General features: G+C 45.0%; 1 protein-coding gene across 1 annotated transcript; it reads left to right on the forward strand.

The window, feature by feature from the left end:
• Window positions 1-7,617: 7,617 nt before the first annotated feature.
• LOC148443425 (pseudouridylate synthase RPUSD2-like) lies at window positions 7,618-23,711 on the forward strand. Its single transcript, XM_088462842.1, has 3 exons — window positions 7,618-8,133; window positions 19,267-19,563; window positions 21,770-23,711. Exons 1-3 carry the CDS (start codon window positions 7,708-7,710, stop codon window positions 22,520-22,522), a joined length of 1,476 nt encoding a protein of 491 aa, XP_088318968.1. The 5' UTR covers window positions 7,618-7,707; the 3' UTR covers window positions 22,523-23,711.
• Window positions 23,712-24,111: the final 400 nt, after the last annotated feature.

Raw genomic sequence — 24,111 nt, forward strand, 5'->3', positions numbered from 1 at the left:
CTAGTTATCCCAGTGCCTTAGTTCTGCAGTCCGGAGAGATGTATCCCCAGCAGGACACAGAAGTGTCTGGTGCTGGGACAGTATGTCTGTTTTCAGCGCCGGTCAAGGACCAGCAGCGGCTGACAAGTGGCACCGGCTGCTAGATGAGCGTAGCTCATGCCCGCCGGCCATTGAAGAGGGGCGACAATTTGAATATGAGCCAATCACAGTGGTGAAAATTTTGACAATCTAAGCCAATCACAGCGCGCACCAGCAGCCAATAGAAAGCGGCCACAGTGAGCCAATCGTTGTAAGCCGCGTCATGGCTGGATACACCCATGGCGTCTAACATCAGATGTCTCTGGGAGGAAGAGTCAATTTGGCGGAAATGGGTGAAGAGCTCCAGCGGCCGTGGAAGAGTCCAAAAGACACTGGGCTCAAAAGAGAAGAGCTCCAGCGGCTGCAGAAGACGCCAGGCTCAATAGAGAAGAGCTCTGGCGGTGCTGCTGCTGGCCAGAATGGGACAGCGAAAGAAGCATGCGACTGAGAACCGGAGTACTGCAGTGGTTGGGAAGTAAAAGAGTGAATGAAGCTCCTCACTGCAGCCTCTGCCACCGGACAGGTAGACCCTCTTTGAGGCCTTACCATCATTAACCCCTCCCTAGACCACCAGGGTGTCAGGCAGTAGACATGTAGGGGTCATCAGGCCTTAAGCCTGTGGCACAAATAGGTAGCATTAGGCGGCCAATAAGGCTGAGCCAGAGAGGGCACTAGTCCCACAAGGTATAAGGGGGATTAGGCCCTATAGGGTTCATTTGGGATCCACATCATTAACCCATTGTTAGGTGGGCAATAGGCCCTACATAGTGTCATTGATCCCCTAGAAGGTAGGCACTAGGCCTGAGGCAGCAGAAGATCATTAATCCCTGTAGTATTGTTCCGATTTGATAAGAATGTATTGTGGTTTGTAACCTTGTTACCTCATCATCTCAGCTACTGCAGTCAGGCCTTCCATTAAAAGGAAGGTACCTGTGTGATTATTGTAATGCTTTGTAACTGTATTCTCCATTGTCCTTTAACAATTATTGCATTATTGGTGTACATGTATTGCTGGGGAGCATAGGGGTAGCATGGTGATATGGAGTGCACTACATCCACCCTGTGTTGCTGTTGGCAGGATGCAGGTGTATGTATGAGTAGTCAGGTTGGTGTGTGTGGTCAGAGGCATCACCTACCTTGGTGTCACCTGGTGCGGATGCTCTGAATCCTCCTGCGCTCCATAGGCGTGCGCTCCCTGAAGGGAGGGTGTCCCTATCTACAGGTAACTGAAGTTGACTGTGACTGCAAAGTATTTCACCTCCTGTGCCTCTTTTATTAATTATAATCATAGGTAACTAGCTTATTCTTTACTGAATCCTTATGCTATAGTTTCTAATGCCTTATGGTTTGAAATAGTTAAATTGTCTTAAGGATTCTCAGTCTATTGACTAAATTGACTGCTTGTTTTATTTGTTGCCTTAGATGTATGGTATGTGGTCATTGTTGGCTTAAGCCATTTTTATTGCTAGCTTTCTCTGGTTGGCCAATTGGGGGTTTTCATTAATTAGTGCCCACACTTGCTTGCATCCCTGTTTAAGTGTCAGTAGTTTGGCTGGTATAGCCTAGGCTGGGTGCAGCTTTTCTAAGTGCAGTGTTTTAAGTGCATAACTAGCGTTAGACCTGCGTTAAACCGAGGAGAAACAGAAGTAGAAAAGGTCCATCAAGCAACAAACCTCAACAATCGAAAGACTCAGACTATAACTGGACTCCCTGTGCAATCACAGCAAGAACACTTCTATTGCTATTAATAATGCTGGCCTTCTGATTCTCGCTTGCAATTCAATGCTTATCGTACTTTTCCCATGTCAGTTTACATCTATCTACTTTGAAACACTGTCCTTTATCTCAGCTCTCTTGCCTAGCCTCACATCCTCTATCTGCTTACAATCTGCAATATTTTTCCAAATCTACACACATTAGAACCCCAATTTTAATACTCCCTATAACAGTCTTGTTAATCTGCGTACATATTGATACACTGTTTTTTGATACATCACTGTTTTTTTCACTTGCATTCCTACAAATCTCTTGCACTCATATCTCATTTACATTTCCACATTTCATTCCTCGTTTACTTATAAACACCATGACAAGGTTTTCGTCAACTCCCTCCTTCACTCAGTCTCTACCTAATCCTCTATTCTGCCCCCTGCTTCCACCTTTATCCTTTCCCCCTTATCTCTTCCACCTCCTCCTCCCCTTCTCCCCCCTCCTCTGTCTGCCTACTCTTCACTCCTCACCCATTACTCCACTTTCTTCTGGTTCTACCCCCCCTCTGTCCTACTACCCCACCACCAAACCCTCCTCCTACACTCCTCCCTGTCACTTCACCCCACTGCCATCCACATCTCCCTCCCTGCCCACCTCCTATAGGTTTCCTTTCTAGCTCAGGTGCCCGCACCATCACTAAACTCGCTTCATATCGGTCCCCCAAATTAAGCTTACCTCCACGTTACAGCAACCCGGATAATCTTATTCACATCTCCCCCACAAATGCTATCTCTCTATCCTGTGCCCTCTGGAATGCCAGGTCAGTCTGTAATAAACTGGTCCCCACCCATGACCTTTTTATCTCCAACTCTCTGAATCTCCTAGCCATCACTGAAACTTGGATCTCACCCTCTGACACCACTTCTCCTGCTGCTCTATCCACTGGGGGCCTCACCTTCTCCCACACCCCCCGGCCTGGGGGTCGCCATGGTGGTGGTATTGGGGTCCTTCTATCCACCAGTTACTCCTACCAGCTAATACCCTCTGAACCATCCCTTACATTCCCCACATTTGAGGTTCATGCTATACGCCTCTTCCAACCAGTAAACCTCAGAGTAGCTGTCATTTACCGTCCCCCTGGCTCTCCCTCCAAATTCCTTGACAACTTCGCTTCCTGGCTCCCTCACTTTCTCTCCTCAGATCTTCCCTCAATTATCCTAGGTGATTTTAATATTCCTATTGACATTCCCACAGAATCCTCTGCAGCTAAACTCCTTACCCTCACCTCTTCATTTGGTCTCGCCCAATGGACCTCCTCACCCTCCCATGTGAGTGGGCACTCACTAGACCTGGTCTTTATGCACCGTTGTGATATTTCTGATTACTCCAATTCCCCATTCCCCCTCTCTGACCATCACCTTCTCTCTTTTAACCTATCCCTCTCTCCTTCCCCTCCTTTAACTCCTAAGGCTACCATTACTAAGCGTAATATTGAGGCTATTGACACTGTTGCTTTTTCCTCCCTGCTGGACTCTCTTCTCTCCCCTATCATTTCTCTCTCCTGTCCTGAACAAGCTACTTCCCTGTACAATTCCTCCCTTCTGCTCTTGATTCTGTTGCTCCAGCAATAGCTACTCACCCTGGCAGATCCACACCACAACCCTGGCATTCCAAATGCACCAGATACCTACAAAAGTGTTCAAGAATTGCAGAGCGTCAGTGGAGAAAGTCACGCTCAAAGGCTGACTTCCTCCATTTCAAATTTATTCTCTTCCTACAGTGCTGCCCTGTCTCTCTCCAAACAAACATATTTCAAGAACCTCATCTCCTCCCAGTCCTCAAACCCCCGGCGTCTCTTTGCCACTTTCAACTCCCTACTCTGCCCTTACCCTCCTTGCCTTCCCTCCTCACTCTCTGCCCTCGACTTTGCCACCTACTTTACATCTAAAATTGACTCCATACGTGAGGACATCATATCCCATCAAAACCTACCCTTGATCCTAACATACTTTCAAACTATCGACCCATCTCTCTTCTCCCTTTTGCTTCCAAACTCCTTGAGCGTATTGTCTACAACCGCCTTACCACCTTTCTTTCCTCCCACTCCCTCCTTGACTCATTTCAATCTGGCTTCCGATCTCTCCACTCTACTGAAACTGCCCTCACGAAAGTCAGCAACGACCTCCTTGCTGCCAAATCCAAGGGCCACTACTCTCTGCTCATTCTCCTTGACCTCTCTGCTGCATTTGACACTGTCGACCACCCTCTCCTCCTGCAAATCCTTTACTCTCTCGGTCTATGTGACACTGCCCTCTCCTGGCTTTCCTCCTACCTCTCTGATCGTTCCTTCGCTGTGTCCTCTCATGACTCCTCTTCCCCTCCACTTCCACTAACAGTAGGAGTTCCCCAAGGTTCTGTTCTTGGACCTCTCCTTTTCTCCCTATATACATCCTCTTTAGGTGAACTCATTAACTCCTTTTGACCTCCAATATCATCTGTATGCAGATGATACTCAAATTTACCTTTCCACCCGAGCTCACCCCTGAGCTCCTTACCCGTATCTCCAACTGTCTCTCTGCTGTCTCTTCATGGATGTCCCAGCGCTTTCTTAAACTTAACATGTCTAAGACTGAGCTGATCATCTTCCCACCCTCTTCCACTACATCACTTTTCACAATTTCATTATCTATTGATGGCACTATTTCCTCTAGCCCCAAAGTGCGCTGTCTTGGAGTTATCCTAGACTCCTCCCTCTCCTTTAAACCGCACATTCAGCACCTCTCACAGTCCTGCCGTTTTCACCTAAAAAATATCTCCAGGATTAGACCCTTCCTCACCCAGGATGCCACTAAAACCCTCATCCACTCACTGATCATATCCAGATTGGACTACTGTAACCTTCTCCTAGCTGGCCTCCCAGTCTCTCACCTCTCTCCACTACAATCTGTTCTCAATGCTGCTGCTCGGCTCATCTTCCTCTCCAGACGTTCTACATCTGCTTCCCCTCTCCTTCAAGCCCTACACTGGCTCCCCTTCAGATGCCAATTTAAGGTTCTTACATTCGCCTACAAAGCCCTCACCAAATCCTCTCCCGCATACATTTCTGACCTTCTCTCCCTTCACACTCCCGCCCACCCACTTCGCTCAAATAATGCATGCCGCCTCTCTTGCCAACTGATTACTTCCTCCCACTCCCGCATCCAAGATTTTGCCCGTGCTGCTCCCTACCCTTGGAATGCTCTCCCTCTCCCCATCAGACTCTCCACCTCTCTACAAATCTTCAAACGGGCTCTCAAGACCCACTACTTCATCAAGGCCTTCCAGCACTCATCCTAACCCACCTCATGCTCTTTCCTTCCTATCTTCCCCTTCTGTGTCACACCTGTCTGTCTGCCCCTCCCCTTAGAATGTAAGTTCTTACGAGCAGGGACCTCTTCCCTCATGTGCTTCTCTTTACATTTTCTTCTACTCTCTACTCCCCATAGGGCACCTAACACGGGACTGCCAACTCCCGGCAGCTTATTGTGAGTGTTTTAATCACTATTTCAGCAATGTATATAAGTTGTGTCCTTGTCCTGCACTGTAATGTACTATAAGTTACTTGTTTCTTGTTCACCTATTAGTTCTATGTACTATGTAAGGCGCTGCGGAACACTTGTGGCGCCATATAAAGGATAATAATAATAATAATTAAGGGGCATGACCTCACCCGTGAAGCCACGCCCCTTACATGAGCCGATCTTGGGGGCATTACTGCCTCTAGTTCTCTGCACATAGTAGGCTTTCCCACAGTCTCTCCCTGCCTCTCTCCGCGTCACGGTGACACCATCTGACTGGGTGACACCAAAATAGCAGAGCAGCTCTGCTATTTTAGTGTCACCCCGTTTGGATGGTGTCACCCAGTGCAGCCTGCACCCCCCTTGTGACGCCAGTGTGTGTCGTACACACTAAAGAAAGAAGTCAGTCTAGTGAAGCCGTGTAGGTGGCTATTTTTTTGTGTTCATGTGCAGGTATCGAGATCCGGACCATTTGTCCATTGCCCAAATTATTTATGCCAAAATCATTGTTGGTCAAGGGAAATGACAAGTGGGTCATATGTATGTGAAGACCCTCTATGGATTCCAAGTGTCATATCTGTTGACCAAGGATATTAACCCCTTGCACAACCACAGCTACTTATTCAAAATGAGATAATCTGGTGCCTCTGCCCGCTTTACTGCCCTATTCATGCCAAAATTCTTGTTGGTCAAGGCAAATGGCAAGTGGGTCATATGTACCAGACCTCCCTCTATGGGTTTCAAGTGTAACATTTGATGACCGAAGCAACTTAACCCCTGCACAAATACAGCTTCTTATTCAAAATGACAAAATGTGGTGCCCATGCCTGTTTTCCTGCCCTATTCATGCCAAAATCATTTTTGGTCAAGTGAAATAGCAAGTGGGTCATATGTACCAGACCACCCTCTGTGGGTTTCAAGTGTAACATTTGATGACCGAAGCTAGTTAACCCCTGCACGACTACAGCTTCTTATTCAAAATGAGAAAATGTGATGCCTGTGCCCGCTTTACTGCCCTATTCATGCCTTATTGTGCCAGGAAAATAACACTAACAATTGAAAACTGTGTGTGGGACACAATTCTTTGTTTACATAGTGTTAGTTTAGTGATCTAACTTTATTTCCATATTTTAATATAACATTTTCTGAATAAGAAGCTGTAAAATGAATAAGAAGCTGGAGCTTGAATAAGTGAATAAGAAGCTGGCCGAATAAGAAGCCAACTTCAGATTACACGAGGCTAAAGTTAGCTACTTATTCGAGCTCCAGCTTCTTATTCACTTCTTCATTCTTGGATTCCATGGGGTAGATGTATGAAGCCCAGAAATTGTATCAGCGCACGTTAAGTGCGCTGATACCGTTTCTCCCCGATGTATGATCGGGGGACTGGGCGGTAAATGACAGGGGCGCTGTGCGCCCATCATTATCGGCGCTGCTATCTACAAGATAGCAGCGCCGACAGCCTGGGCTATATACGAACGGTCAGATCGTCTGACCGTTCGGCCGGCTGTAGCTGTCATTATCGACAGCTACAGCCTGGCGCTAGCCTATACACACAGCAGGGACAGCGCTGTCCCTGCTGTGGCGGCTACCGGCACTAGGCTGATGCGATGTGGTCTGTAGCGGGTAGCGCCGGACGGGGGAGTTAACGCTCCCCCTCTCCAGCCGGTGAGATGTTCACACATCTCACCGGTAGTGCTTCCTGCTTCGCCTCGGTAAAGAGGCGAAGCAGGAATCGTTATAGCGGCAATTAATGTGCCACTATAATACATCTACCCCCATGTGTCAAATTTGTTGCCCAAGGCTATTTAACCCTTGCACAAATACATCTACTTATTCAAATATAGAAAATCTGGTCCCTGTGCCCACTTTACCACCTATTTCTTGCCCAAAAGCTGTGCGGGCCAAGCAAAATACAATTGAAATTTGTGTAAGATGCCATATTTTGTATATACAATGTAAGCTTAGTGATTAGAACGAGTCAGAACCTGCCAGCCAACCTGAGCCTATGCCCATACAGCTAAAAGAAAACCGCTCAAGTTAAATCCATCAAATGCAGATAGTGTATGTATTGTAGTATTTATGTTTAGTACTGTAGAGCCTGTAAGGAAGAAGATGCCATTTCACAAGATTTGCAACCATAAGTAATATCAGGCATAAATAGCATGGATGGAGTAAGCATTTGTTGCTAAATAGAAAGCATCGTCCTCAATAACTGATTACATCAGGGTCCGTGGTCTAGCTGACGTTTTGCGAAGGGACATTGTAATGTTGGCACCTTTGCCACTATGTCAGCCCGGCGTCCCAGAGTGATCATGTCCTCAGTGTGCGCCGCCATGTTGCTCCTCCTACACACGCGGTGATGATGACTGCGGGCAGCAGCAGAGGGGGGAGGTTGTTGCTGGCTGCGGCCGTACCTCACATGTCGCTGAAGAGGAAGAGACCGTGTGGAGGGGCCGATGACAGCCAGAGGAGGAAGCAGCCGGGGAACATCAGCACCGGAGAACGCTATGTGCCGCCACCCACCAAGCGGAGAGCCGGGGTCAGCTTCGGAGAGGAGCATTTTCGGGAGACCGAGTGTTACATGGAGAACGGGCTGCGCAAGGTCCGTCCCTACTACTTCCACTTCGAGACGTACTGTAAGGGCCGCTGGCTGGGGAAGAGTCTGCTGCAGGTCTTCGCCTCTGAGTTCCGCTCGCAGCCGCTGGAGTACTATAGGCTGGCGGCCCAGGCCGGGAGGATGCGACTCAACCAAGTCGCTGTCACGGACCTGAGCATCGTGCTGAAGGTGAGGCCTGGCGTCCGTCCCTGGGTGATCCCCGCTTACCTATTATTGCTCCGCTAAACTTCATAGCCGATCTCATGCATCACATAATTGGAGACTTCACCCCCCTCCCTCCTCATTCATACGGGTGTTGAGAAGTTACTTAAGGGATGTTCTAAAGGATCATTCCATTTACTATGCTAGGGGGCGATTCAAATGTGTCTGCGCGTCTGATTGCCCGTCAGTTTAAACAGGGCGATATTTAATTGTTCTAGTGATAGGCGCACATTGTTTTTCGCGCTGGTCGTACCCAAACAGACCGGGTTAGTCACGCAAAATGGTTAAACCCTTCTAAACTATTGGGCGCGACAAGGACAATGGGTGGGATGTACTAAAGGAAAAATGCGGTAAAAACCCCGTTTTCTGGGGTTTTACAGCGTCTCCAGATGTACTAAGTCCTGGCCACCCTTTTTTCGGCACGGAGGATAACACCAGAAAAACCTGGCGTTACCCTATAGAAGCCTATGGGCTTCTTACCACAACCCGCTCCCAAAGTGCCGTCGTCGCCCAGCGCTGGCCCCCACTCACCTGCATTCCATTGTTGCCGGCCCGCCGCCTCCTGGGTCATCCGCCTCCTCCTAACATCTTCCGGGAGCAGGGAGGAGGAGGAGCCCGGGGCTTCCTGCACATGTGACCAGCAGGAAGCTCCCGGCTCTTGGAGGGGACGGGTCCCACGGAGACCCCGTCACCTGGTGTCGGCTATTTCACAAAGAGCAGCTCTTATCGCAAGAGCTATCCTTGCGATACTAATCGCATATGTTAGTACATTTTGAAAATGGGTGTGAAAAAGTGCAAAGTGGGTGTACACACTTAAAAAGTAGCGAAATAGACTTTTGGGGGGTCTGCAAGTAGGGGTGAGGGTTTTTTTTTTTTATTGTAGGTGCTTGCTGCAGGTGCGTTTTTTTTACTTTTTTTTTTTTTTTAACTTTAGTGACTTTAAACCATTCTTGTACCCATTTTCAAGTACCCCAAATTTGCCAGGACTACTTATTTTCACCCCAACAAAAACTGCTTAATGCTGTTCTTCACCACTTGTGCAAAGACGCCAATTAGAAGATATTGACACACCTTAAGTACCCCAAATAGCTTTATTAGGGCTATTCGGGGGCATGTACATTGATCCCCAATGTTAGTGCATCTTTTAGGGGGTGTCAGGTTGATTTCCCCAATTCTGTCAGCAATTTTCGCCTATTTTGCATTCGCTGGGTTGCATTTTCGCGTCTTTTGGAATTGAATACAGCGAATCGGGGACGCACGTGATAAGTTTCTGTGGCTAAAATACTTGATGTAGGTGAAAAGTCCGTAATGTGAAAAAGTATCGCGGATGCAAAACTAATTGAATACGGCCCTTTATCTGAGAATTTGCAAACTACAGCAAGCACATAAACCTTTTAAATAATACTGTTTTCTATACGTTTCCAGTGGAGTGATGACTATATCTTATTTATTTATGTGAGATGGTGTTTTAAGCACTGATTTGTATACCTGGGACTATTTTCTATGTTTCATATTGGGTTTTTTTTGTGGTTTTTTTTTAAATTTACGTGGAAAGATGGAGTTTTAACCGCATATATGTACCTGGGACTGTTTTCTATGCGTTTCAAATTGGAAGATGACTACATCTAGTCTTCATTCTAGCACCCTGCACCTGTCACAACCCATGCAGTTTCTCTTTCCTGACTGGGGCGTAACTCTCTTCTCTGGTGCTTCTAGCAGACACTAGTCTGTGTATCAGAAGTTAGTTTTATCAGCTGAGTGTGCTTGAAGCACCAGAGTACATAGCGACAGCCCAGGCAGGAAAGAGGAAATGCACGGGTTGTGACAGGTGCAGGGTGCTAGAATGAACACTACTATCTATATTATATATGTGGGATATTGACGTTTTCAGCACTGACGTACCCTTAGGACTGTTTTCTATATCTTTTTAATGGGAAGATAGCTATTTCTTTTTTTAATGCAATACACAGAGCTTGGATGCAGTGAGCCAGTGATCACAAATACACACTATAGCGCATATTTTACCCAGTATTGAGGACCGGGGATTCACTTTTGCAGAATGGGTCAGTCCCCGGGGATGCGCTCTGCTACGGCCAATCCCTACCTCCTGAATCGGCTGAGATTCTGTGCGCTGCAGCCAATAGGAACCTACCGTACTCTGTCTATCCCTTCAAAGCTGGAGGAAATATAATTTGCTGCCGCCATTCCTGCTATTTGGAGGCAGAGCCGGAGACATACCAAAGTGGAAGACCGGCAGCATTACACCTGCCCGGCATGCGCTGGCACGGACCAAGCATAGACAGTGTGCTACATGCCTGTGTGAATAGAAACTCAGCGGGAGGCATTTACAAATTGGTTAGTCCGATCACCACTCTCTCACGTGACCCGAGTCTATTCACAGTGAGCTCAGATTCCACACTGTACAGTCGGGAGCATAGTGTTCACTTTAGCTCCGGTGGCAGGCAGGGCGCCGGAGCTAGAGAGGGCACCTATGTGCGCGCTTTCGAAAAGGGGGCGTGGTCATTGAAAGGGGCGTGTCTATAAGACGCGTCCCCTTTTCGTCACTCTTGGGGGCGTGCCTGGCACTTACGCCGGGCAGCCCCCAAGCGCTGCAGACAGGGAGAATAGATGCCGGACGCATGCGCCCGGCATCTATTCTCCGGCAGTGACCGGGTCACTACACATTTCTCCACTCGCGGGACACTGCGACCCGCGGGTGAAGATGGCACCCGCAGGCTGTGAGGGCAGGGCGCTTTTTGCCCTCCTACTGGAGGGCAGGGTGCTTTTTGCTCTCCAGAAGGAGGGCAGGTGCCACGCCCCGCTAAAACAGCCTAGCTGGAACTCTAGAAGCAGAAGGGGCGGGCGGGCTGGGCCGAGGGAAAGAGCGACCGATGCACAACAGGCCGGGCTCATTTTAACACTTCGGGCCGGCCGCTGTTATTTGCATAGTAGGACAGTGCAGACGCGCAGCCCCGTCCCCTTATTATGTGCGGCCAGAAGCACAGTGGAGATATGAGGCCCCGCCCCCAGTCTCTTGTCTCCCCTGCCTGAGGACAGTGCGGTCATAGGCTAGAGTGTCAGCCTGTTTTTGAATAGCCAGTCAGGTGCCTGCTGTGAATGAGGGTGAGTACCGCAGCGCACCTGGCCCCAGCAGTTCCCGGCTTTCTGCCTCTAATCCCCGCCTCCCCTCTACCCCCTAATACTCGGTGTCATCCAGCCCCTTCTGCTCTCCCTGCCTATTCATCTTGTCCCCAGCTCCCCTCCACCTCCTCCTGTATGTGGCTCCCATTCCCCTCTAATACCCAATGGCACCCAGCCCCTTCTCCTGTCCCTGCCTACTTATCTCATCCCCAGCTCACCTCTACCACCTCCTGTATGTGGCTCCCATTCCCCTCTAATACCCGGTGGCACCCAGCTCCTTCTCCTGTCCCTGCCTACCGCTCCTGACTCCCCTCCCCGAATCCACTTGTCACCGGCTGCCCTCCCCGAATCCACTTGTCACCGGCAGCCCTCCCCGAATCCACTTGTCACCGGCTGCCCTCCCCGAATCCACTTGTCACCGGCTCCCCTCCCCGAATCCACTTGTCACCGGCTCCCCTCCCCGAATCCACTTGTCACCGGCTCCCCTCCACGAATCCACTTGTCACCGGCTCCCCTTCCCGAATCCATTTGTCACCGGCTGCCCTCCCCGAATCCACTTGTCACCGGCTCCCCACCTCCTGCTCCTGTGCCCAGCTCTGCCTCCCACACATCAAGACAAGGAGCCATATGGACCTGCAGCATGAGCACAGCAGCCCTCGTCCAGCTCCCACAGAGTAAAAAGCACAGAAGAGTGCACAGCTAGAAGCAGATAATTCCTTCAGAATTTTTGTTCAAAGGTAAGAGAACAAAATCTTTTTAGTATATTTTTTAAAATGCATTTATTGGTTTGTGGTTTTTCATAAAATTATGCTGAATTTACAGATTCTGCATAATTTTATGTGTCACCGCTATGTAAGAAGAGTCTAATGCAGAAGATTTCACAGAAATCTCCTGCATAAGGCTAACTACAGCAGTAGACTACAGTCCCCATTATTGTCTGACCACTAGGTACAAACCCGATGCTATTTAGGGTATCAGATGAGTGGGCATTCTAGGGGTATGTGGACATGTGGGGAGGTCTGAAGGGTATATGGGAAGCTCTAAAGCATAAATTATGATGGGACCCAGAAATGGTCAAACAGGACCCCAATTTTTTAAAGTGGCGAGTCCTGGGACCAACATATTTTGTCGCTCAGTGCGATCACTGGTGGGCAACACCATCCTTAGATGGCGTTACCCAATAGAAACCTATGGGCTTGTATATGCATGTCCCTCTGATCCCACGGCGCGTGCGTCGCTCGACGCATACGCAGGAGGATTTTGTGTGATACATCTTGTGCACATGGTTGGATGTGAGCGGACTTTTTTTTTTTTCTAAACCTTGGATGGAGAAAAAGCAAACAGAGAAAGTACCAGCCAATCAGCTCTTAACTGTCATGTCACAGGCTGTGTATGAAAAATGACAGGAGCTGATTGGTTGATACTTTATCTCCATCCAAGGCTTAGTACATAACACCTTCATTTTATTTCATTACATTTAATGTTTTTGGAGCCTTTATATGCAACACACAATTTTTAAATGTCTTACCTCCTCTTCATTACTGCAGCACTGTATACTTAAGGCTTTAGTTGGGTAACACCATAAATGTTTATAAATTGCCCTGTAACTTGCTGCTTCCTTACGTTACTTGTTATAGTATCCTGCATTGTACACCCTCTCCCACTGCTCCCCTATGAGGGCTGGTAGCTGTGATGTGCACACTGGACTCTAGAGGATGACAATCCCATGCAGTCTGTGTGTGTGGCGTTGGTATAGTGCTTTTTCTTTATTTTTTCTTTTTAATTATTTAAGTGTTTCAGGAGTTGATTATTATTGCTAAACAAGAAGGAAGAATGAATATTACTGACTCTATAAGTAAAGGTCGGCACACACTGGTGCAGGATGTACTAAAAGGAGATCACACAAAGGGATGATTGTCTGCAGTTACCATTCACAGCTCTAGATGTCACTATATTTTGTAACTTCATCTGAGAATTTACAAACTACAGCAAGCACATAAAGCTTTAAAGTAATATATTTATAAGTAAAACAAGTTATGACATTTATATGGCACATCTGTACTGATTTATAGAAATTAAATAAGGAAACCAGTATTCAAATATCAATATTGAGTCCAGGCACTGTTTTCTATGCTTTGACAGTGGGAAGTTGATTGTATATATTTTTTTTCTACGTGGGATGATGTAACGTTTTAAGAGTGTGTATGTATGTGTGTGTGTGTATATATATATATATATATATATATATATATATATATATATATATAATAGTATACCTGTGACTGTCTTCTATATATTTCCATATCTCCAGTGGTAAGATGGCTTTTTGCCGAGGGCAGCAATGCCTATTTTGCGATCAAACCTTAGAAAATGCAGTTTTACGGCGCGTGCGTCACTCGACTTATGCGCCGGAGTATGCCTGGGTCCTAAATCCGGAAGTCCTTCTATGGCAAAGGACAGCTCTTACCAGGAGAGCTGTCATTTGTATTTTTATTCAAGCATACAGCCTTAGTAAACGCCGATATTCTTGAGCTGAATGGCGGGACGCATCGAATTAAAAATTTGATGCGTCGCGCCCATGGAAAATGTGAATAGAAGTCCACTGCATCCAAGCTCCAGGATGTATGGCATTTTGGAGCTTGGTGCATATGCGATAAGCATCCAAACCTCCAAAAAAATGCATTTTCTCAGGTTTGACAGCAAAATTAAGTATTGCTGCATCCCACAAAAAGGCATCTCCCCACTAGAAAGATATAGAAAACAGTAGTTTTAAACGCCATCATTCCACATACATTTAAATATAACTTTATACAATTTATAATACAGAATATATTGCTGCAGTATAGTATTACCCTCTAAGCCATGTTTTATGTACACGTTAGATATACACTGTTATAATAAATATGGGATAATACACTTACATTGTAAGTGATATGAATATTAGAAGTCACTAAGGGGGCCAGAATTGCCAAGTTTGTATGTCTTTCCATACATACATTAAAAAATGTATATGGTTTTCATTATTTAAAACTGAACTGTATTTCAGAAATAGTGACATCCAGTGTCTCGGAGGTGAACTGCAGGCGATCATCTGTTTCCCAAACCTTTCTTTTACTACATCTGCTGCTTAAAAAAAATAACTATACGCCCTAAGCAAAAAACAACATATTTTTTCTTTTTATACCCTGCCGTCTTTTATTGTATGTTTCTATAGGACCACATTTCTCACTCTGGGTACCATTTATCAATTATATTTATTACCGTGTAATATTTTGTTTAGTATCACAGTGATGCAAACAAATATGTTGCTGGGATTAACGTAACTTGTCCAGCGAAGTCCCATGGTATCCTCCTTGGCAGGGTCCTCTACTCTAACTGGCTGCTTACCACTGCCAGCAATAGGCTGGTGAGTAATGAGCATGCAGGTTACCCATTTAGCAAAGTTTGGAAGGCCTTGCTGAAGTCTGAAAAGCTGTTCCTGGCTCCTCATTGTCAGCAGGACAGTACTGCGGCACAGACGCTATCTATAGATAGCATAAGCATTGCAGTGACAAATAGCAGTAATGTAAGCTTACTATTGTTTTTAAATACTGGAGGACATAAACCAGAGGTTCCCAAACACGGTCCTCAAGACTCCCCAACAGGTCAGGTTTTAGAGAGATCCATGGTTGAGCAAAGGTGACTTAATTAGTACCTCAGTGAATTTGATTTAACCACCTGTGCTTAACCATGGATATCTCTAAAACCTGACCTGTTTGGAGCCTCGAGGACCCGTTTGGGAACCTCTGACATAACCCCATTAATGAGTGCTGAAGGGGTTAGGGCAGTCCTCAGGGAACCCTAAGGCTGGGTGCACACATTTTATAAACGACCAGCAATTGTGCCGATGGACAGGGTTATTACCCTTTGCCCCGGACCAGCGGAGATTGCCAGCACACACTGGGCGATGTAATGAACTACGGAAAGATACCTTGTTGCTCGGTGGCCATTTTCCCGGCAACTTTTCTACTGCGCATGCGCAACACGCAGGGTAATGGCCGCCGTGCCGTTTTCACAGTAATTTCTGCAGTGCTGACGTGGGACTCTGGAAAGGTAAGTATGGAAGTAATGGGTGCAGGGTGTGTGTTGCACCCTACACCCATTATAGATACGCCGTTGACTGTATGTAATTATTACATAGTCTAGCATTACACTACTATTGGAAACCTGAGCTTTAGTAGCTCTGACTCCAGTCTATAAACTTAAACATGCTAAGAAAGGACGTTCTGCAGGCGGTTTAAATTTTGACGATAATGGAAAGCTTTTCCTAATGCTTGATACAATACTTAGTGTTGACTGGTACCGATGCCTGTGTAGTAGAGATACATTTATAAAATTATTAAACAAATCAAGGTGCTCAAACAGCAGTGTTCGTTGGCAACATAAAGCAAACTAAGGGGTCAGTATTAAGTGCAAAGGGTGCGAGTTGCTGTTGCACCCTTTGCGGCCCGCCCCAAGCCCTATGGGGCTGCGAGCAAAATTCAGCGAATCCAGGGGAGTTCATCGCAGCTAATACGATTGACACCTAAGACCTACAGTGCCTTGCAAAAGTATTCACACTATTTGCATTTTTCATGTTTGTTGCCTCACAACCTGGAATTAAAATGGATTGCTTGAAGGTGTGCATCATTTCATTCACAGAACATGCCTACAACTGTGAAGTTGTGTTTTATTTTATATTGTGAATCAAACAACATTTAGGTCAACATAACAAAAAACTTCGACGTGCATAACTATTCACCCCCCCTAAAGTCAGTACTTTGTCAAGCCACCTTTTGCGGCAATTACAGCTGCAAGTCACTTTGGATAAGTCTCTATGAGCTATATGCCACATCTTGCCCCTGGGATTTTTGCCCATTCCTCAAGGCTCTGCTCCAGCTCCTTCATGTTGGATGGTTTCCGCTTGTGAACAGCAATCTTCAAGTCTGACCACAGATTCTCAATAGGATTGAGATCTGGGCTTTGACTAGGACATCCCAACACATTTAAATGTTTCCCCTTAAACCACTCGAGTGTTGCTTTAGCAGTATGCTTCGGGCCATTGTCCTGCTGACGAAGGTGAACCTCCGTCCCAGTCTCAAAGCACAGGCAGACTAAAACAGGTTTTACTCAAGAATATCCCTGTATTTAGCACCAACTTTCCCTCGACTCTCTAATCAGTTTCCCAGTCCCTGCTGCTGATGGTGTTCTTGGGGTGATGGGATGTGTTTGGTTTGCGCCAAACATAGTGTTTTCCTTAGTGGCCAAAAAGTTCAGTTTTAGTCTCCTTTGACCAGAGAACCTTCCTCCATACATTTGGGGAGTCGCCCACATGCCTTTTGGCAAACTCAAATCATGTCTTCTTATTTTTATCACTAAGTAATGGCTTTTTTCTGGCCACTCTTCCATAAAGCCCAGCTCTATGGAAGGTATAGGTTCAGCAAGCCGGCGGACGGAATGCCGACCCCCGGCTTCTAGACACTGTTATCTCGACTGGGGACGAATGACAGGCATCTAAATTTAGACGCGTGTCATTTGACCGACGACGGTAGACCGGCACCCGCCATGCCGATCGAGCGGATACCGGGCGCCGCAACGAACAGTTGCGGGGGGGGGAAGGGTTAGGTTTAGGGATCCCGGGGGGGGCTTAGGGTTAGGCATCCCAGGGAGGTTAAGGTCAGGCTAGGTGAAGGGAGTGTTAGGGTTAGGCACCCCCCCCGGACGACTTAGGTTTATGCGTTGTGGAAGGGGGGGTTAGGTTTAGGCACTGGGGGGAAGGTTAGGGTTAGGCACACTAGAGGAGGGTAAGGGGGTAGATTAGGTTAGTCAATACTTACCTAGAGATGATCTGGATTTCTTCCTCTGTCGGCCAGGCGCTGTCGGGATTTGAACCGCAGGCAACGGGTCCAGCGGTAATTCATACCGATTCCCTATGGAGTGTATGGCTTATTGTGGTCACATGCACAGATACACCAGTCTCTGCTGTGGAACTCTGCAGCTCCTTCAGAGTTACCTTTGGTCTCTGTGCTGCCTCTCTAATTAATGCCCTCCTTGCCCGGTCTGTGAGTTTTGATGGGCGGCGGCCCTCTCTTGGCAGGTTTGATGTGGTAAAATGTTCTTTCCATTTGATGATGGATTTGATGGTGCTCCGGGGGATCATCAAAGATTTGGATATATTTTTTATAACCCAACCCAGAGTTGTACTTCTCAACAACTTTGTCCCTGACTTGTTTGGAGAGCTCCTTGGTCTTCATGGTGTGATGCCTCTTGGTTAGTGGAGTTGCAGCCTCTGGTGCCTTTCAGAAAAGGTGTGTTTATACTGACAGATCATGTGACACTTAAGGTGTATACACACACAACGATTTTTTGAACGATTAACGATATTGTGTATTTTTCAATCGTTGAAATAATCGTTCACTTTCTGAGTTAAAACGATGAACAATTATTGTTCATGCGCATTCCCAGTTCAGTCAGACTGACCAACTCAACGATTTACAGTAAGGGAATATGCAAAAATCGTTTGTAGTTCAAAAAAATCGTTCATTACATTTAGTAAATGAACGATTTTAGTTAACTATTGACGTTCATTTTTCCCTTGAAGAAATGAAAGAAAATAGTCTACTAAAATCGTTCATTTACTAAATCGTGTGTGTATGCAACTTTGGATTTCACACAGGTGGACTTCATTTCACTAATTATGTGACTTCTGAAGGTAATTGGCTGCACCAGAACTTTTGAGGGGCTTTATAGCAAAGGGGGTGATTACATATGCACATGCCAATTTTTTAAATTTTATTTATAAAGATTTTTTTATGTTTTTCTCATTTCACTTAACCAAATTAGACTAATTTTGTGCAGATCCATCACATAACATTCAGATTAAAAAAATAAATACATTACAGGTTCTAATGTAACAAAAAAGGTAAAAAGCCAAGGGGGTGAATACCTTTGCAAGGCACTGTATATAATAATGACCCTTCCGGACTCTGGGCCTGATTCAGAGCCGCTCGTAAGCGGCCGCTCGTTCGCTCCGAGCGATGTTCGCACAACTGCGCATGCGTATGGGTTGTAATACGCATGCGCGAACCAGTCATTGCGGTCGGAAATTGTGTGCTCGCAAAATAGCGAATGCCTGCTAATTTGAGTGACAGAATGAGGTGTTTGTGGGTGGTAACAGGGGAAGGTGCTTGAAAACAGGGAGTGGAGATCCGAACGCAGGCGTGCCAAACGGTCAAAACGGGCGTTTTAAGGGTGTGCATAATTAACAAAGCAGCGTCATCGACCACGTCACTTTTTTTGTCTTTTAGCCTGAACTGCTCGCATGATTGCGGTAGGAAAATCCAAGCACTGCGAGCAGTTCACACGCCTTTCGATGTACTCGATTAATCTAATAAATAGCGGAGATGATGTAGGATGCAAGCGGCCAGGGGGCGTTTTATAAAAAATAGCGAGCGCATGTTTCGTTCGCTCGTTCAGACATAGGTGTCAACAGACCGCAAAGAGCGAGCGCTCTATTTAAATATCCGGCCCCTTTTTCTGAACGAGCGAGCGCAAATAGCTTCCGGCTCTGAATCAGGCCCTCTATACCCAACAACTCCATTAGGAGAATAAATTTCATTTAATTTGCTGACTGCTGCTACAAGTTCAAATGTTGGATACATAAATATCCTTGAGATCCCAGTTCAGTTGTGATCCAAAATCTAGTGTACCTCTGAAATCCTGCTGATGTATTCATACGAAATACATGAGAATATATAGTCATATCCTCAATATAATTACCCTATTGGTGGCCACCTCTCTGGTGGAGTGTGAGATACATTTTATCTAGGGTATTGGCTGGTCAGAGGCCCATATCCAGTGATCCTTTGGCTTGTTAACATTTTTTTTTACAAAATGCGCTAGTCTGAATTCAAATCTGTCTTATACTTGTTTGGTTTGTAGGATAATGATTTCCTCAGGAACACAGTGCATCGCCATGAGCCTCCCGTAACTGCGCAGCCCCTGCACATCCTGGCTGAGAATGATGAGATTGTGGCAGTGGACAAACCATCCTCTCTGCCCGTCCATCCCTGTGGTCGATTCCGGCACAACACAGTTATTTTTATACTGGGCAAAGAGCACAATTTGAAACCGCTTTACACTATCCACCGCTTGGATCGTTTGACGTCTGGTGTGCTTGTGTTTGCCAAAACTCTGGAAGTGTCCAAGAAGTTGGCTGAACAAGTGCGAAAGAGGCAGGTGAGCTGCACGAAATGTCTGATTCCAGAAACTATCACTGTTAAACTACTTTTTTTTTATATAATCTCTCTTCTCAAGATATACTGTTGATCAGAAAGGTAGAAGGTGAGTATATCTAATAGGGTACACATTTGTAAAAGAACAAACTATTTACAGGTAGGTACGTCCAAGTTTTGCATTTAAAAATATCACAACTTTAAATCCTGTTGCAAAATAGTCACTCTTACAAAGTTGTACAATAGTAAATGACCCCCCCTAGGTTGGGCATTATTGTGAGTCTACTGCAGGTAGATGAGATGTTGTTTTCTTATTTCTCCTACCAACATGCACACAAATAGTGCATGCACTCACCTTAAGAAGAACCTTTTAGTTGATACTTGCATAAAGATACATAAAGTTCTTGTCATTACATTCAAAGGGGGTATTGTCACCTTTTCCAACTAAATTTGACTGACGTTTGTAATTAAGCACATGGCCGCCTTCTGCAGCTCGTCGATACAGGTAATCAAATTGCAACTACACTGATGAATATACATAAAATCATGGCCTGGAAGATCTACACTATACCCTCTTGCTAATGGCGGGTTTTCTCCCTTTGTAAACAGGGTAATTTGTCTCCTTTTGCCATTGCTAATAGCGAAACTTTCACCATTCCTTTATTTCACATATAACCATTTTAAAATGACTATTGTTACTTTATAACTATACCCCAAGTTTTGTTTAGTTAAAATTTGGGCTGCAGTATGTGATATTTAACTTTTTTTTTTTTTTGTGATTGTAGATATTTAAATTTAGAGCCCAAAAATGAAGACTGCTTTTTTATTTTTTACATGAAAAAAGTGGTAGATTTTTCCTGCATAACTCGGAGAACTGGAGAAGTAGATACTGATTTTAACTCTCATTCAGCTGCGTCTGCCATGTACATGGATACCACATGGATATGGAGTATTTGTGGTTTTTTTAAAAGTGGACTTTGACTGGGGCAGATTGTCAGCTATCACATGAGCAGGGACCATACTGATTAGTCCCTGACTGTTGCTGTATGATCAAAGGGCCTGACCGCTAGAACAAATTGGGCAATAGCAGTAGCTGGGCTTTCTCTTGTAGACTCTTCTACAGCAGGTTCCACAGTATATTTACTACACACACATTAGAGGCAGCACAGTTGGTGTAGAGAATAGCATTACTGCCTCTCAGAACTTCAGTCATGAGCTCAAGTACCGCTCATATTGCCTGATTCAGCAGTGGACTCGAAAGCAGTCGCAGCTGCGGTTCCGCACAGAACGCAGCTGAGAAAATATGCTTATTTATGCTCGCCCATGAAACAGCGTTTCAACGGATTGACACGCCTGTATTTTCCTAGCCACCTCCCCCTGTTACCTCCCCCAAATGCTGACTACCTGTCACTCACTTTGCGAGTGAAATCTCTGTGCAAAAGTATTCTCAAAACAATAGCGACACATGTGCAGTGCGGCTTATATGCATGCGCAGTGGCAAACAATCCCTAGATCTGCGGAAATATCGGCATTGCGACCTCTGCTAAATCAGGCCCAAAGATGTCTAGTGTCAGCATGATCTTAAGCTGGGTACACACTATACGATCCGTCATACGATATATAAGTTCCGCTGCGGATCATGCAGTGTGTACGTCCAATTTGTTGTACGAGATGGTCGTTCATCGTAACATACCATCTGCTATTCTGCACAGCAGATGGGACAATGCAGTGAATGACGCCATGCAGCATGTAACAATATATTGCACCATCATACACTGGAACATGTTGTGTGTGCAATATATCGTTACATCGCTGGGTACACACGTATAGTGTGTACCCAGCTTTAGGCATTGTGTTTGTTAATTCAAGTACTGGTTGCCATTAATCTACAGTACTTGGCCGTGGAGCCATTCACTGACATCGATATTGTGACCTATTACAAGACTGTTAAGCACTTGCTTTAATAATATTTTTACATTTATTTATTAACATCTGTTTGTAGGGTTGAGTAGTTTGGTATGAAGTCTTAAATTCAAAAGACCGGTTCCCAACTTCTGACATGCTCCACTCCCAAAAACATAAGTTACGCTTTTTTGAAATTTGAGGTTCAGCAACTAATTTTCTCTGTTGTAAGAAGCTACAGAGTATATTTAGGACCAGAAATAAGATACAGCATGACTATTAATAGACCCCGGTTTCTCTTTACACAGGTGGAGAAGGAGTATGTGTGCAGAGTGACTGGTGAGTTTCCAGAAGAGTCTGTGATCTGCGAGGAGCCAATAATGGTCGTGTCCTATAAGATTGGTGTATGTCGTGTAAACCCAAAAGGAAAACCCTGCAAAACTGTCTTTCAAAGACTTGGCTACAATGGCAAGTCCAGTGTGGTAAAATGCTTCCCTTATACCGGCCGTACACACCAAATCCGAGTCCACTTGCAGTATTTAGGGCATCCTATTGTCAATGATCCAGTATACAATACAGAAGCTTGGGGTCCCAACAGAGGCAAAGATGGTGACATTAACAAAACCAATGAAGAACTGTTGCGATCTCTGATAGAGGAACATAAGTCTAAGCAGAGTCTGGACATCTTGGATATTGCAGAAGAGGATCTTCTTCTAACCGTGACAAGTAAGGAAAGTGAAGGAGAGCCACACTGCTCACAGACTGTATCACATGACACTATGCCAGTGTACAGAGACCCAACACATGCCCTTCCTACTAAGGAAGCAACTTTAAATGTGAGCTGTGATGACCTAAACAATGATAAAGAAGGCACTAGTGATACATCGGAAATCGGTAAAGGGTTAATAGACTCTCTCTGTGAGGAATGCAGGATTGTAAGGGCTGACCCTTCTCCCAAAGAGTTGGTCATGTACCTTCATGCTTTACGGTATAAGTGGGCTGATTTTGATTTTTCCACTGAACTACCTGAATGGGCAAAAGATGACTGGATAGAGGACTGAAAGCAGACACAACCGGGAACCTTTTTTTATTGCTTTCAAAGGGATTTCTAATAAATCACTTATTTAATTTATAAGAAATAATTTGTGACTTGTTTATAACTTGGCAAAGTACAACTCACCCCTACAGCTAAATATTCATTAGACGTGATCCGCTACAGAGTGCAGCGCTTTCCTGCAGGGTTTCTGTTTTTTGGGGCCAAATTCATGCAGTTCTCTACCTACACCCTGACCACAGATTTATACTAATTACTTTCATATTTGAATTAGTATTGCGTATATTGGGTGTATGCAGAGATCTGTATGAATTTACATCCCTCCTCCAAATAGTAACCATGCCTTTTATGTATGCAGCTGACTGTTGGGGTGTATTTTGCAGACCTAACAAGGGTAACTGGATCATTTCTTGCACTACTAGCAGTAAAGATACTGCTGATCAGGTGTCCGTTTCCCAAGGGCAGATCTCCTCTCCACTCAAAATCCTACTCAATAATTTTGCTGTGATTTGAACTCTTAATTAACTCGTATTAACAGGACAAACTATAAATGATTCATAGAACTGCTTTACCTATATATGGGACCTAAAATTGAGTATCAAGTTATGACCTTAACACAGTGATTTCAAATCTGAGTCCAGGGTTAAGTCATTTTATTTGGTTATATTTGTTAACAAATATAGCTGCACTTTCTGTACAATAGATGACGACTTCAAACTAAGGTTGGGCTAAAACCAAACTAGTCATTTGTCATAATAAAGTAGGTCCAGTTGTTACTTTGTAGTATATTCTTTATCTTTATAACTAGAATAATCAACCATTCAGTGCCCATTTACAGTATGTATAATATATACGAAGAGGGCAAATGTAACTGTTTATGAAATAGACTTTTGGAACATAATACATTGTTATTGCAATTAGGGGGAAAGGGTAGAATTCCAAACCTATTTGTGGTTCTGCATATTTTTTCACACATTACGTTTATTTTGGAACTTCTAAGTTTTATAGACATGGCTTGTGTGTGTTTGTAACCAAGGATGACATGCTCATACATGCGTGTCTTTAAAATTTAATGAATGCTGACTTTCACAGTACAAAAAGCATTTATGGCATTGTAAATTAGCTAGTACCATACTATCGTTCTAGTTTTTCAGGGGATTTTAATTTTGGTGTGATTTGCGCCAGATATTACCGCCTACTTGTTAGGTAATCTGTGCCAATTTTTCTTAGCTCATTTTCTTGTACTTCTCTATAAAAATGCAAAGATATTGGTTGCCGAGTGTCTTTACTCAGACATGTTGGAGGTACTCTATGCTGAATTGAATTCCTGACAACAGAAAGGATTATAAGACCTGCGCATAGGGAATTGACGTTAAACCGAGGAGTCTCATAAATATATATGATTTAATATAAAAAAAATAGAAAGATACCAAATATATAACATACAATCTAAAATTAAGTTTTGTAAACATCTAAAAAAGGTATTAAAAATTGCAGCGGTCTGCTAAACCAGGGATATCCCTTATTAAAATGTTCAGGTACTCATGAGTCAAATTTTAGCAGGGTGTCATTGCACCATCTGCGGCATTGATATAG

The sequence above is a fragment of the Taudactylus pleione genome, unplaced genomic scaffold, assembly GCF_031769625.1.
Source record: "Taudactylus pleione unplaced genomic scaffold, aTauple2 ptg001274l, whole genome shotgun sequence".
Classification (NCBI taxonomy): Eukaryota; Metazoa; Chordata; class Amphibia; order Anura; family Myobatrachidae; genus Taudactylus; species Taudactylus pleione.

What these genes read in the sequence shown, in the direction of transcription:
- LOC148443425 (XM_088462842.1), top strand. Translation starts at nt 7,708, where the DNA reads ATGATGACTGCGGGCAGCAGCAGAGGGGGGAGGTTGTTGCTGGCTGCG. An exon ending in ACCTGAGCATCGTGCTGAAG is followed by an intron (nt 8,134 to 19,266) that starts GTGAGGCCTGGC and finishes TTTGGTTTGTAG; the next exon opens with GATAATGATTTCCTCAGGAA. An exon ending in AACAAGTGCGAAAGAGGCAG is followed by an intron (nt 19,564 to 21,769) that starts GTGAGCTGCACG and finishes CTCTTTACACAG; the next exon opens with GTGGAGAAGGAGTATGTGTG.